The following is a 14267-nucleotide window of genomic DNA, read 5'->3' on the forward strand; positions in this document are numbered from 1 at the left end:
ATTGCTGTTCCCGTTTGTTTCGATCTCTCATTCACTGGGATTTCAAGCATAGACCCAACTCTTTTACTTCACTTTTACTCCTGTAAAATAATATTTGTCTTTCCTTGTCATTAAGAAAGAAATTCCTGTGTATAATCCAGTAATCCTGCTGGACAGTATGTAGAATGTAGTGGAATTGATTACTGTCTATAAGGGCTAGGTATTGCAGCCTGGAATTTGTATTGCATCAGATTGACATTCTCATGAATCATGTTGCTCAAAAATGAGATATTGTTGGCTGCTATGATGTCAGAAAATATGAACTATACAGTCCTAACACCAATATCACCCACCACCCCCATCCCTACCACCCCCATCCCTACCACCCCCATCCCTACCACCACCACCCCACCACCCCCACCCCCCACCCCCTATCCAACAACCCTACCCACCCCAATCCTTCCCATTCCCACCCAATTCACCCCATCCCACCCATCCCCATCCTACCCGTCCCCACCCAATTCCACCCCATCCCACCCCATCTCATCCCAACCCATCCCCATCCCCATCCCCATCCTGACCAATCCCCCTTCCTATAATAAGTGACCAATTCCTACAGTAATGTCTCCAAGGGTATAGTGTAGTGTAATGTTCCCAGAACCCTGTTCGGAGCTCTACATCTTCACCTGGGAGGAGCTCCAGAAGGACCAGCTGGAACCGGGAAGACAGAGACCACCAAGGATCTGGCCAAAGCCGTTGCCAAACAGTGTGTCGTCTTCAACTGTTCAGATGGTCTCGACTACATTGCCCTGGGAAAGTTCTTCAAAGTGAGTTGCACCAAAAGAATTTGATAGTTGTGAAAGACAAGTGATGGGTTTGCTCTATAGGCCTGCTGTGTTTGCTTGTGTGTTTGAGTAGAGATTGATCATGTATCTGTTACTTCCAGGGTTTGGCCTCCTGCGGTGCCTGGTCCTGTTTTGATGAGTTCAACCGAATTGACCTGGAAGTATTGTCTGTGGTGGCCCAACAGATCCTGACCATTCAGAGAGGTAAACTGTTGCAGTTGTCTCCCTTTGTATTTCATTTACTTGTGAAACTAGCTGAAAACAGTTTCTGTGTCAGTCTAGTGCAGATGTTTTACAAGTTTTTACTCCCGGGATGAAATTATTCATGATAATCCAAGACGCATGGTGCAGTATATTGACTATGCTACACAATCTGACTCAGTTATCTGAACTTAGATACCCCAAAACACACCTCCTGGACAGTGACAGGTTGGATTAATATTTTTGACCCACCAGGGAAAGGGACCTTATGGGTGCTAGGATACAGTTGTGCTATGACATCATAAAGATGTTTCAAGTCAACTTACTTCAGTGAAGACAGCCATGTGGGATGTCATGTATCTCTGTAATAAATGTTAAATGAAGCTTGTGAATTGTATTTTTGTGTTCCGAAGATGCTGTAGTGTTAAAATATAATGAAAATTCAAATGTAATTTTTCACACATAAAGTCACTGATCTCATGATTGGTCATATTTACAGAATAAGCTACTTGCAGCTCAGGAGTTATGGCTTGTATGTCCTGAGTAAAATATTCCAATCCTGGACGAGGAACTGTCAACTTTAATACATGAGGGACAAATTATCTGTCTTTGGGAGAAGGTTGTTTTTTCTGAAACAATGAAGAAAAATGTTGATTTCCTAAAACATCTATTGTTGAAACAGCGGCAAGCTAAATCATTTGTGACCCCATGAAGATTACATGACGTCATCTATAAGTTATTTGCGACACTGTCTTTATTTGATATCGTTTGTTATCGTCCTCTTTGGAAATATTGTAAACAATGGAACCGTTGGTGTGAACTAGCCAATCAGAATGCTCAGGGAGAATTCATCAAAATAATTTCACCTACTTTTGTGCCCTATGGGTAAAATGTTTACTTCAGTTGTTCAATGATTGTTTTCAGGTATCAGTGCGGGACAGGACACTCTGTTGTTTGAGGGGACAGAGATCCATCTTAACCCAACCTGCTCTGTCTTCATCACTATGAACCCAGGTTATGCTGGGCGTTCCGAGCTGCCAGACAACCTCAAGGTAAGCTTCAACATGGTCCTAGTGTGGGTGAGGATCTAGGTTCAACATGGTCCTAGTGTGGGTGTGGATCTTGGTTTAACATGGTCCTAGTGTGGGTGTGGATCTTGGTTCAACATGGTCCTAGTGTAGTTGGGGATCTTGGTTCAACATGGTCCTAGTGTAGTTGGGGATCTTGGTTCAACATGGTCCTAGTGTAGTTGGGGATCTTGGTTCAACATGGTCCTAGTGTGGGTGAGGATCTTTGTTCAACATGGTCCTAGTGTGGGTGGAGATCTTTGTACAACATGGTCCTAGTGTGGGTGGAGATCTCGGTTCAACATGGTCCTAGTGTGGGTGGAGATCTTGGTTCAACATGGTCCTAGTGTGGGTGTGGATCTTGGTTCAACATGGTCCTAGTGTGGGTGAGGATCTTAGTTCAACATGGTCCTAGTGTGGGTGAGGATCTTTGTTCAACATGGTCCTAGTGTGGGTGTGGATCTTAGTTCAACATGGTCCTAGTGTGGGTGTGGATCTTGGTTCAACATGGTTCTTGTGTGGGTGAGGATCTTAGTTCAACATGGTCCTAGTGTGGGTGAGGATCTTTGTTCAACATGGTCCTAGTGTGGGTGTGGATCTTGGTTCAACATGGTCCTAGTGTGGGTGTGGATCTTGGTTCAACATGGTCCTAGTGTGGGTGAGGATCTTAGTTCAACATGGTCCTAGTGTGGGTGAGGATCTTGGTTCAACATGGTCCTAGTGTGGGTGTGGATCTTGGTTCAACATGGTCCTAGTGTAGTTGGGGATCTTGGTTCAACATGGTCCTAGTGTGGGTGGAGATCTTGGTTCAACATGGTCCTAGTGTGGGTGAGGATCTTGGTTCAACATGGTCCTAGTGTAGTTGGGGATCTTGGTTCAACATGGTCCTAGTGTAGTTGGGGATCTTGGTTCAACATGGTCCTTGTGTAGTTGGGGATCTTGGTTCAACATGGTCCTAGTGTGGGTGAGGATCTTTGTTCAACATGGTCCTAGTGTGGGTGGAGATCTTTGTACAACATGGTCCTAGTGTGGGTGGAGATCTCGGTTCAACATGGTCCTAGTGTGGGTGGAGATCTTGGTTCAACATGGTCCTAGTGTGGGTGTGGATCTTGGTTCAACATGGTCCTAGTGTGGGTGAGGATCTTAGTTCAACATGGTCCTAGTGTGGGTGAGGATCTTGGTTCAACATGGTCCTAGTGTGGGTGTGGATCTTGGTTCAACATGGTCCTAGTGTGGGTGTGGATCTTGGTTCAACATGGTCCTAGTGTGGGTGAGGATCTTAGTTCAACATGGTCCTAGTGTGGGTGAGGATCTTGGTTCAACATTGTCTTAGTGTGGGTGTGGATCTTGGTTCAACATGGTCCTAGTGTGGGTGAGGATCTTTGTTCAACATGGTCCTAGTGTGGGTGAGGATCTTGTTTCAACATGGTCCTAGTGTGGGTGTGGATCTTGGTTCAACATGGTCCTAGTGTGGGTGGAGATCTTGGTTCAACATGGTCCTAGTGTGGATGAGGATCTTGGTTCAACATGGTCCTAGTGTGGATGTGGATCTTGGTTCAACATGGTCCTAGTGTGGGTGGAGATCTCGGTTCAACATGGTCCTAGTGTGGATGAGGATCTTGGTTCAACATGGTCCTAGTGTGGATGTGGATCTTGGTTCAACATGGTCCTAGTGTGGGTGTGGATCTTGGTTCAACATGGTCCTAGTGTAGTTGGGGATCTTGGTTCAACATGGTCTTAGTGTGGGTGGAGATCTTGGTTCAACATGGTCCTAGTGTGGATGAGGATCTTGGTTCAACATTGTCTTAGTGTGGGTGTGGATCTTGGTTCAACATGGTCCTAGTGTGGGTGAGGATCTTTGTTCAACATGGTCCTAGTGTGGGTGAGGATCTTGTTTCAACATGGTCCTAGTGTGGGTGTGGATCTTGGTTCAACATGGTCCTAGTGTGGGTGGAGATCTTGGCTCAACATGGTCCTAGTGTGGATGAGGATCTTGGTTCAACATGGTCCTAGTGTGGATGTGGATCTTGGTTCAACATGGTCCTAGTGTGGGTGAGGATCTTTGTTCAACATGGTCCTAGTGTGGGTGAGGATCTTGTTTCAACATGGTCCTAGTGTGGATGAGGATCTTGGTTCAACATTGTCTTAGTGTGGGTGTGGATCTTGGTTCAACATGGTCCTAGTGTGGGTGAGGATCTTTGTTCAACATGGTCCTAGTGTGGGTGAGGATCTTGTTTCAACATGGTCCTAGTGTGGGTGTGGATCTTGGTTCAACATGGTCCTAGTGTGGGTGGAGATCTTGGTTCAACATGGTCCTAGTGTGGATGAGGATCTTGGTTCAACATGGTCCTAGTGTGGATGTGGATCTTGGTTCAACATGGTCCTAGTGTGGGTGGAGATCTCGGTTCAACATGGTCCTAGTGTGGATGAGGATCTTGGTTCAACATGGTCCTAGTGTGGATGTGGATCTTGGTTCAACATGGTCCTAGTGTGGGTGTGGATCTTGGTTCAACATGGTCCTAGTGTAGTTGGGGATCTTGGTTCAACATGGTCTTAGTGTGGGTGGAGATCTTGGTTCAACATGGTCCTAGTGTGGATGAGGATCTTGGTTCAACATTGTCTTAGTGTGGGTGTGGATCTTGGTTCAACATGGTCCTAGTGTGGGTGAGGATCTTTGTTCAACATGGTCCTAGTGTGGGTGAGGATCTTGTTTCAACATGGTCCTAGTGTGGGTGTGGATCTTGGTTCAACATGGTCCTAGTGTGGGTGGAGATCTTGGCTCAACATGGTCCTAGTGTGGATGAGGATCTTGGTTCAACATGGTCCTAGTGTGGATGTGGATCTTGGTTCAACATGGTCCTAGTGTGGGTGAGGATCTTTGTTCAACATGGTCCTAGTGTGGGTGAGGATCTTGTTTCAACATGGTCCTAGTGTGGATGTGGATCATAGTTCAACATGGTTCTAGTGTGGATGTGGATCATAGTTCAACATGGTCCTAGTGTGGGTGAGGATCATAGTTCAACATGGTCCTAGTGTGGATGTGGATCATAGTTCAACATGGTCCTAGTGTGGATGAAGATCTTGGTTCAACATGGTCCTAGTGTGGATGAGGATCTTGGTTCAACATGGTCTTAGTGTGGGTGAGGATCTTGGTTCAACATGGTCCTAGTGTGGGTGAGGATCTTGGTTCAACATGGTCCTAGTGTGGGTGAGGATCTTGGTTCAACATGGTCCTAGTGTGGGTGAAGATCTCGGTTCAACATGGTCCTAATATAGGTGGGGTTCTAGGGACAAATAGGTGCTCAGTATCCATCGTTGACGTAACACCTGACTTGTGATCGGGGCCTTACAGTGTGACTGGATTATTCCGATGGTGCTCTGACAACTGTCTGGTCGTTATTGTGTGTGACATTGATGATTGTGTGTCCAAAATGTTGATGAATGTTTATGCTATCAACCATTGGTTTGTCTGGTCCAAACTTGATCATTCTAGGCCATCGTGATATAGCAGTAATTGCTCAACAAATTGTACCCAAACAAAAAATGCTTTTTCAATTTTTAGAAGTATCATATCAGGTAAAACTGCACAGCAGAATTTTCATACTGTGAACAACATTTTGTGACATCAATATATTGTGTATCCAAGGTCCACTTTAAGGTACAGGTATTACTATTAGCCTTGTACACTCTTTTGGGCAGTTAGGTCATCCAGTGGCTAAGGCCTTTACTTGCCATCTGAAGCCCTCGGTTCCATTCTGTACATGGCTACATTGTATGAAACCCACTACTGGTGTCCCCGGCCGTGGTATTGCTGGAATTATGCTAAAAGAGACATAAAACCATATTCACTCACTCCCGCACTGTACAATATCACAGTGTATTGGTTACATGAAAGGGGAAAACACTTGTATGTTTTATATCTATTGCTGATTGTTTCGTCTACTTGCAGGCTCTGTTCCGGACTGTGGCCATGATGGTGCCAGACTACGCCCTGATTGCGGAGATCTCGCTGTATTCCTGTGGCTTTGTCCAGGCACGCCCACTGTCGGTGAAGATTGTGGCCGTGTACAGATTGTGCTCGGAGCAGCTGTCTTCACAACATCACTATGATTACGGCATGAGAGCCGTCAAGTCTGTGCTCACTGCTGCTGCAAACTTAAAGGTACAGTTGTCATTTTGACTGAGCAGTTATGATTCAGCCTGTCTGATTTTGTTAGTTTTTAAATGTTTTAAAGGTACTGAATTATAAGGTATATGTCTTAAACTGTGATTGTTATGATGTATCAAACAATCCATTAGTCAAGGAAGATCCAGGTTAGCATTGTTCTTCAGCAACCCATGCTTGTCGTAAGAGGCAACTAACAGATCAGGTGATCAGAGTTGCTGACTCTGTTGATGCATGTCATCGTATCCCAAATACGTAGATCGATGCTTATGCACTGGCTTGTCTTTTCCAGAATCGATTATTAACAGACCGCTGAAATATTGCTGAATTGCAATATTGCAACAAACAAAACAATAGGTCAAGGTCAATTAATAATAATACAAGGTTAATTTGACGAACCTAGGGGAGACAACTCTTGAAAGTCTGTAACATAGATAAGGATGAATAATCAGAAAAATCGATTATTAAATGCTGGATTTATAAATTAAAGATGGATATATGGATTGGTTATTTAAATGAACTTTAGAACAATTGATTGAATCTATATTAAATGACAAGTGCCTGATGACGGAATTATGAAGTGTTATTTAATAAATGAACTAGTATATGAGGAATAAAGGATGAATGAACCTTGTTTATCTTCTCCAGCTGAAATACCCAGATGAAGATGAGAATATCCTGATGTTGCGATCCATCATTGATGTCAACCTACCCAAGTTTCTCAACCACGACTTGCCGCTGTTCCACGGCATCACGTCCGATCTGTTCCCCGGCATCAAACTGCCGACCCCAGACTACGAGGTCATCAACCAGGCTGTGGCCGAGGTCTGCACCAGGATGAACCTCCAGTGCACGAACTTCTTCCTGGAGAAGATCCAACAGGTTTGTACCACAGTTCACTGTCATTTCAATGTACTGTGTCATCAAAGTTGGATTTAGCATATACTTCACTATAACAAACCTGCTGTTGTTAATTTCACTGCACAAATATGACGAACTTACTTCAGGTGTGACACACTGACTTTAAAGTCTTTTTGTTATTAAGTAAAACACTTGTCACCAAGTATGGTAGGGTTAGAAATGAAGTTGCTTTTTTATCTGCGGCAATGATCTACATCTACCTAAAGGTAAATGTGATAGTCCACAAGGAAATGTCATTTGTTCTTCCAGAGTTTGAATGAGTCCCTGATTAGTGGACTTGAGTTGATTATAAACTCTTTGTGTTGTCTGTCACCATGGCTCCACCATGTGTACTGTGACTGACACATGTTTTCTCAAACTTCTGTATCATCATGATTGTTCCATATCAGCTCTTGTCTCAAACTATGGATGTCTCATGTTGTTTCAACTGGTGCCATCCTAGGTTTAATTGAACATATTTCCAGTTAATGAAGTGTTGAATATGGATGGATGGATGGATGATGTTTCCTGATTATGTTTTGTAGATCTACGAGATGATGATTGTGCGTCACGGTTTCATGATTGTGGGAGAGCCATTCGGTGGCAAGACATCAGCGTACCGAGTCCTGGCAGCAGCTCTGGGAGACATCCATGAGAAGGTATAAAAGCACCAGCTACATGTTGGAGTTGGTGAGATATAATGAGAGAACAACCGGACAAACATTACAGATAGTATGGCCTGTGTGAGTCTAAGCGTAGGTGAGGGACAGTTATATTAACTCATGAAGGTGAGATAGATTTGATGTAATACAAACAAATTCATTGACCTTTTCCTTATAAGTTCTGAAGCAAGTCTGAATTGCTAGTTTTAGCATTGTGGTTGAAATCAGTGGCTAATTCAGCATGGTGTTTCTTTGCAGGGTCTGTTGGAAGAAAATAAGGTCCAGATTATTGTCATCAACCCGAAGGCCATCACCATGGGACAGCTGTACGGTCAGTTTGACCCTGTGTCCCACGAGTGGTCAGACGGTATCCTGGCCGTGTCATACAGATCCTTCGCCACATCCACGGTGAGTACTCTCCACATGACATCCGTCATTTGACACTTGAATAGTTGCAATCTGAAGTTGTTGTCACCACAAGTTAGTGAATTTGATGCCTCAAATCCCTCTATGTCTTTTATGCTTTGAAAACCTTTTCCAGCAATTATATTCTACATCATTTAGTATCTTGAAACTGTTAGTTGGTCTCTTTATGACATCAAATGACAAAGAGTAGATACAGTATCTCTCTCAGTTATGAACATGTAGATGATCTGAAAAGGGATTCCTGTCAACCTTAAACTTGGACCTTTTGAAGATGTAAAGAAAGTTAAAACAGTATTCTTCTCTTATGTATTTGCCTTGAAATTAAGAGATGAGTTAATTACCCAAATACTCTATAGGAAAATTAGTTCCAGCACAAAGAACTTTAAGTGAGGAAATACCTTTAAAAACCAGACCCTTGTTCCACAAAGTAATCTTAGGATTGTGCTGATCATAAGTTGTATGTTCTACTTGTGGTGGATTGGTCCTTAGTGAAGTTGGACTCTGTCACAGGAGGATCTTTTGTGCAAAGTATTCGTTTTGAATTTCGAACTATGCTCCTCTTCCCTCAGACCCCAGACCGTAAATGGCTGATCTTTGATGGTCCCGTTGATGCAATCTGGATCGAGAACATGAACACCGTGCTGGACGACAACAAGAAGCTGTGCCTGATGAGTGGCGAGATCATCCAGCTGGCCAACACCACTAACCTCATGTTCGAACCCATGGACCTCGAGGCGGCCTCCCCGGCCACAGTAAGTCTGTTGATCAAATAGTTTAGGTTTGGGGAATGACTCTCGGGTATTTTTCATTCTATTTTCGTTCTATTTTTATATACTCAAGTCAATCCCTAAATGTTCAGACCTGACTGAGAGTCATTATATGTTTCTGTCGAAAGTCATATGATTGCTTCCCAGGCATTGAAATGGCTGAAATGTTTGCTTTATATAATGAAACTATTTACAGGCCACAGTCTTTCAACTGAAACATTTGTGTGTGCGGCATTAAGTTCACTCACTCCTTGACTTGCAGGTGTCACGGTGCAGCATTAAGTTCACTCCCTCCTTGACTTGCAGGTGTCTCGGTGCGGCATTAAGTTCACTCACTCCTTGACTTGCAGGTGTCTCGGTGCTGCATTAAGTTCACTCCCTCCTTGACTTGCAGGAGTCTCGGTGCGGCATTAAGTTCACTCACTCCTTGACTTGCAGGTGTCTTGGTGCGGCATTAAGTTCACTCACTCCTTGACTTGCAGGAGTCTCGGTGCTGCATTAAGTTCACTCCCTCCTTGACTTGCAGGTGTCTCGGTGCAGCATTAAGTTCACTCCCTCCTTGACTTGCAGGTGTCTCGGTGCAGCATTAAGTTCACTCCCTCCTTGACTTGCAGGAGTCTCGGTGCTGCATTAAGTTCACTCCCTCCTTGACTTGCAGGTGTCTCGGTGCAGCATTAAGTTCACTCACTCCTTGACTTGCAGGTGTCTCGGTGCTGCATTAAGTTCACTCCCTCCTTGACTTGCAGGTGTCTCGGTGCGGCATTAAGTTCACTCCCTCCTTGACTTGCAGGTGTCTCGGTGCGGCATTAAGTTCACTCACTCCTTGACTTGCAGGTGTCTCGGTGCGACATTAAGTTCACTCCCTCCTTGACTTGCAGGTGTCACGGTGCAGCATTAAGTTCACTCACTCCTTGACTTGCAGGTGTCTCGGTGCAGCATTAAGTTCACTCACTCCTTGACTTGCAGGTGTCTCAGTGCAGCATTAAGTTCACTCACTCCTTGACTTGCAGGTGTCTCAGTGCGGCATAAGTTCACTCCCTCCTTGACTTGCAGGTGTCTCAGTGCGGCATAAGTTCACTCACTCCTTGACTTGCAGGTGTCTCAGTGCGGCATTAAGTTCACTCACTCCTTGACTTGCAGGTGTCTCGGTGCAGCATTAAGTTCACTCCCTCCTTGACTTGCAGGTGTCTCAGTGCAGCATTAAGTTCACTCCCTCCTTGACTTGCAGGTGTCTCGGTGCGGCATTAAGTTCACTCCCTCCTTGACTTGCAGGTGTCTCGGTGCAGCATTAAGTTCACTCACTCCTTGACTTGCAGGAGTCTCGGTGCAGCATTAAGTTCACTCCCTCCTTGACTTGCAGGTGTCTCGGTGCGGCATTAAGTTCACTCCCTCCTTGACTTGCAGGTGTCTCGGTGCAGCATTAAGTTCACTCCCTCCTTGACTTGCAGGAGTCTCGGTTCTGCATTAAGTTCACTCCCTCCTTGACTTGCAGGAGTCTCGGTGCAGCATTAAGTTCACTCCCTCCTTGACTTGCAGGTGTCTCGGTGCGGCATGATCTACATGGAGCCCCTGTCCTTGGGCTGGAGACCACTGGTCAAGTCCTGGATGCATGTCATGCCGTCCTCTCTCACTGAGACGCACAAGAGCGTCATAAATGACTTGTTCGAGAGATTTGTCGATGCTTGCCTCCAGTTAGTCCGCAAGGGAGGAGTCAAGGTATGATAATACTCAGATCTGATAAATCAGAATCTAACGACCATCACAATTTGTCAATATATTGGGTCAGGTTATCTGTTTTGTTACCATGGTTACCAAGAATCTTCATCATTGAAGTGAATCTTAGTAAAGTTATGTCATCAAGAACCAGAAAATAATTTTGAAGTGTTAGAAATTAGACAGTAGTAAATAGAAATTGGCACTAGTCCTGAAATCCTTGCCAAAGTGCCCAGTAGTTAAGGTATCATGAGGACTAGTAGAAATTTGCCTTTTTTAAGGGTTTTGCTATATGTTATCATTTTAAGTACTAGTGGACAAAAAATGTTTCTACTGCTGATTTTGCTGTCCTGTTTACGGTATCAGAGTGAGTGAGTTAAACTTTAACGTCGCATCAGCATTATTCGAGCCATGTAGTGACATTATGGTATCTGCATATACTTGTACTGATTATAAGGATGAACAATGCTTCCACATAGAACCACATGGTATTAGTGTCCTGTGTGAGACATTGCCTCTCGATATGTACAGTAAAAGTATGTGAGTCAGCAGACAAGATTGAATGAGTTGAATGAAGCCATTCTTTATCCCCCCTTTCACGTTGCCCCTTGTTGCTATAGGAACTGTCACCAACTAATGATTCCAACCTGGTCAAGTCTTTGATGAACCTGATGGATTGTATGATGGATGAATTCCAAGACGAGGCCAAGATCGCCCAGATGGAGGAGAGAGAGCTCGTCACGTGGCTTGAGGTTGGTGTTGTCACAGACCATGTCATCTGTGTTATCACTCATCATTTCATTGCAGACCACATGAAACTGCATTCATTGAGCTTCAGACAATTTAGTTGCTGATCGCAACATTCACTCACACAGTGATTATTTATTTGCTGACCAAGGCATAAAACAACGTTGACTTGCCTCCTTGTCATGTGATTGCCGACTGTGACATAAAGCAACATTCACTGTCCCACTGTTCATTTAATTGCTGAATGTGGTGTAAAACAACATTCATTTATCCAGTGTTAATTACGCCATTTACTTGCTGTGGAATGGAAGTCAGGAAGTAACCTTTACTTTTCTATTTTACAGAGTATTTTCTTCTTCGCCATCACGTGGTCAGTCGGAGCCAGCACTGATGACAATGGCCGTGTCAAGTTTGACAAGCTTCTCCGAGAACTTATTTCTGTGAGTTACCATGTCACAAATTCTCAGTTTTGATGTTCAGAATGAATACAGTTTGGAATCAGGAAATGAAGTGTTTAATATAATAACAATGTTTTCCAGTTTGCAGCAATTCTGAAATCAAAATTATTTGTATTGCCAGGGTGAAAGGTTTTAAGAATTGTATGTATATGATATTGAATCTGTAATATTTTTCAGTTTGTCACATATAGAGTGCCTTTGATATACTGTAAATCTTGAAATTAACAAGAGTGTGAAGTGAATGCGAAAAATATGTGTGGTATTTATCGCATTAAAGAAACTTTTTTGGTTAGGCGCTAGCAATCGTATTAATTTGGAGATGCATTAATTTCAAGATTTACAGTATTCAGTTTACAAGCCGGAGTGTCCCACAGCCAGGATTCATTTCTGGGTTTGAATCCCAGGTTCACCCTGGTCATGATCCTTGGCCTGTGAGCTCCATTCCTTGGCTTGTTTATGTCACTGAAGTGGTTTTCCTCCCCCATTGAGTTTAACGTTGTGATATAACTGAAACACTGCTCAAAGCAGTATTTGAAAATACAAAAAGCCTAGTTCTGCAAGGGTGGAAACTGGACTTTTAAAGTCAGTTAACTCTCTTGCTTCGTGAAGATGGTGGAGTGAGGTACAGACAGCTGTTACATGCTGCATTGTTTGGAGTGAGGTAGAGCCAGCTGTTACATGCTGCATTGCTTGGAGTGAAGTAGAGCCAGCTATTACATGCTGCATTGCTTGGAGTGAGGTAGAGCCAGCTGTTACATGCTGCATTACTTGGAGTGAGGTAGAGCCAGCTGTTACATGCTGCATTGCTTGGAGTGAGGTAGAGCCAGCTGTTACATGCTGCATTACTTGGAGTGAGGTACAGCCAGCTGTTACATGCTGCATTACTTGGAGTGAGGTACAGCCAGCTGTTACATGCTGCATTGTTTGCAGGGTGGCATGACGGAGGAGACGAGGATTGCACTGACTCTGTTGGAGTTGGTGGAGCCCCCCATGAAGCCTTACCTCAACCCCTTCCCTCCCAAGGGCAAAGTCTATGACTACAAGTTTTTGAAGGAGGTAAGACATCTTTATGCTGTGAAGACTGTACGTTCAGATTAGGAAGCTGTCTTTTGACATTTAGGAATGTTCACTGATGTATTGAATATCGTCTAAGTGTGCAGTGAAGCAGTCATAAAATCAGAGGCATGTTCAATCCAAATTGATTATATCTAATTTTATTGATTGTCCGTTCACGCAGTCATGAGAGAATTAGGAATATTCCTTGATATATTGTCATTTGTTTTAAATTAGAAGCATCTTTTTGTTTAAAACAGACCATTCTAAATTTATTGTGAGATCTCATGACTGTATTATTAAACCAGTTTTCTCACACTATTTACTTCTTCCTTCTATTTTTGATCCTATGTGGAACCAAGCACATTTCCATATAGCATCGAACGAAGAAGTAAGAAATGCATATTGTGCAAAAGGATAAGCATATAAATATTAAGTGTGCAAAATATTGTAAAATTTACAGTTATTAATAAAATTGAGGCTATAGTATAAATGAGGTTTCATGTTGAAATTTTGTGATGTCAATAATGAGTATTCGATGCTCAAAGATATAAGACAATCATATATATATATATATATATATGTAACTGTAATATGCAAATCCATCAGAATGATGATGATGATGATGATGATGATGGTTTAGGGTTCTGGCAAATGGGTACCCTGGAGTGAGGAGATGAAGGAAGCCCCGCCCATCTCCAAAGATGCTGTGTTCAATGAGATCATTGTGCCCACCATTGACACCATCCGTTACACCAATCTGATGAACATGCTGGTGCAGCACAGCAAGCCGTGCCTCTTCGTTGGACCCACTGGCACGGGGAAGAGCTGCTACATCATCGTGAGTACACCACACATAGTGTCAAATACGTGTTCAAAGTCCTTGTCGTAAATACAGAAATGTTTGCAATTGCATACGATTGCTTCATTAGCTCTATGATTCATTTCATTTTGTAATCTGACACCCTGTCAGTAAAAAGAGGAAACTTTGAAAATAGACCATTTCTTGGAAATTATCATCAGGTTAAAAAATTGGCTGAATTTCAAAGGAGTTTTGAACATTTTTCGTTAACAGCTCGACAGTAGCTCATGGTTCACTGTATATTTCCATATGTTGGGCTTGGGGACACAGTTGTCTGAGGCACCTCAGTTCACTGTACAGAGTTGCGTCCCTTTACCATGTCAGGATTCAGTGATGATAGGTTTTGAGTTTAGAACTATATTTGCCTCATTTATGATCCTTGGTAGCTCCATGACTGAGCTCTTGCGTTTCACAAACATGTG

General features: G+C 43.4%; 1 protein-coding gene across 4 annotated transcripts in view; it reads left to right on the plus strand.

Annotated features, from left to right (window-relative positions):
* LOC124142996 (dynein axonemal heavy chain 7-like) overlaps positions 1–14267 on the plus strand; it is a 95467-nt gene that overhangs the window by 30385 nt on the left and 50815 nt on the right. For all 4 annotated transcript variants that reach the window (XM_048382467.1, XM_048382468.1, XM_048382469.1 and 1 more), the window contains exons 25-37: positions 638–806; positions 926–1028; positions 1950–2077; positions 6042–6254; positions 6906–7139; positions 7703–7816; positions 8078–8227; positions 8815–8997; positions 10549–10728; positions 11346–11477; positions 11817–11912; positions 12861–12986; positions 13627–13824. In XM_048382467.1, coding sequence (XP_048238424.1) covers positions 638–806; positions 926–1028; positions 1950–2077; positions 6042–6254; positions 6906–7139; positions 7703–7816; positions 8078–8227; positions 8815–8997; positions 10549–10728; positions 11346–11477; positions 11817–11912; positions 12861–12986; positions 13627–13824 — 2026 coding nt within the window. The remainder of the gene's footprint in view (positions 1–637; positions 807–925; positions 1029–1949; positions 2078–6041; positions 6255–6905; positions 7140–7702; positions 7817–8077; positions 8228–8814; positions 8998–10548; positions 10729–11345; positions 11478–11816; positions 11913–12860; positions 12987–13626; positions 13825–14267) is intronic.

The sequence above is a fragment of the Haliotis rufescens genome, unplaced genomic scaffold, assembly GCF_023055435.1.
Source record: "Haliotis rufescens isolate VD_foot unplaced genomic scaffold, xgHalRufe1.0.p SCAF_4, whole genome shotgun sequence".
NCBI lineage: Eukaryota > Metazoa > Mollusca > Gastropoda > Lepetellida > Haliotidae > Haliotis > Haliotis rufescens.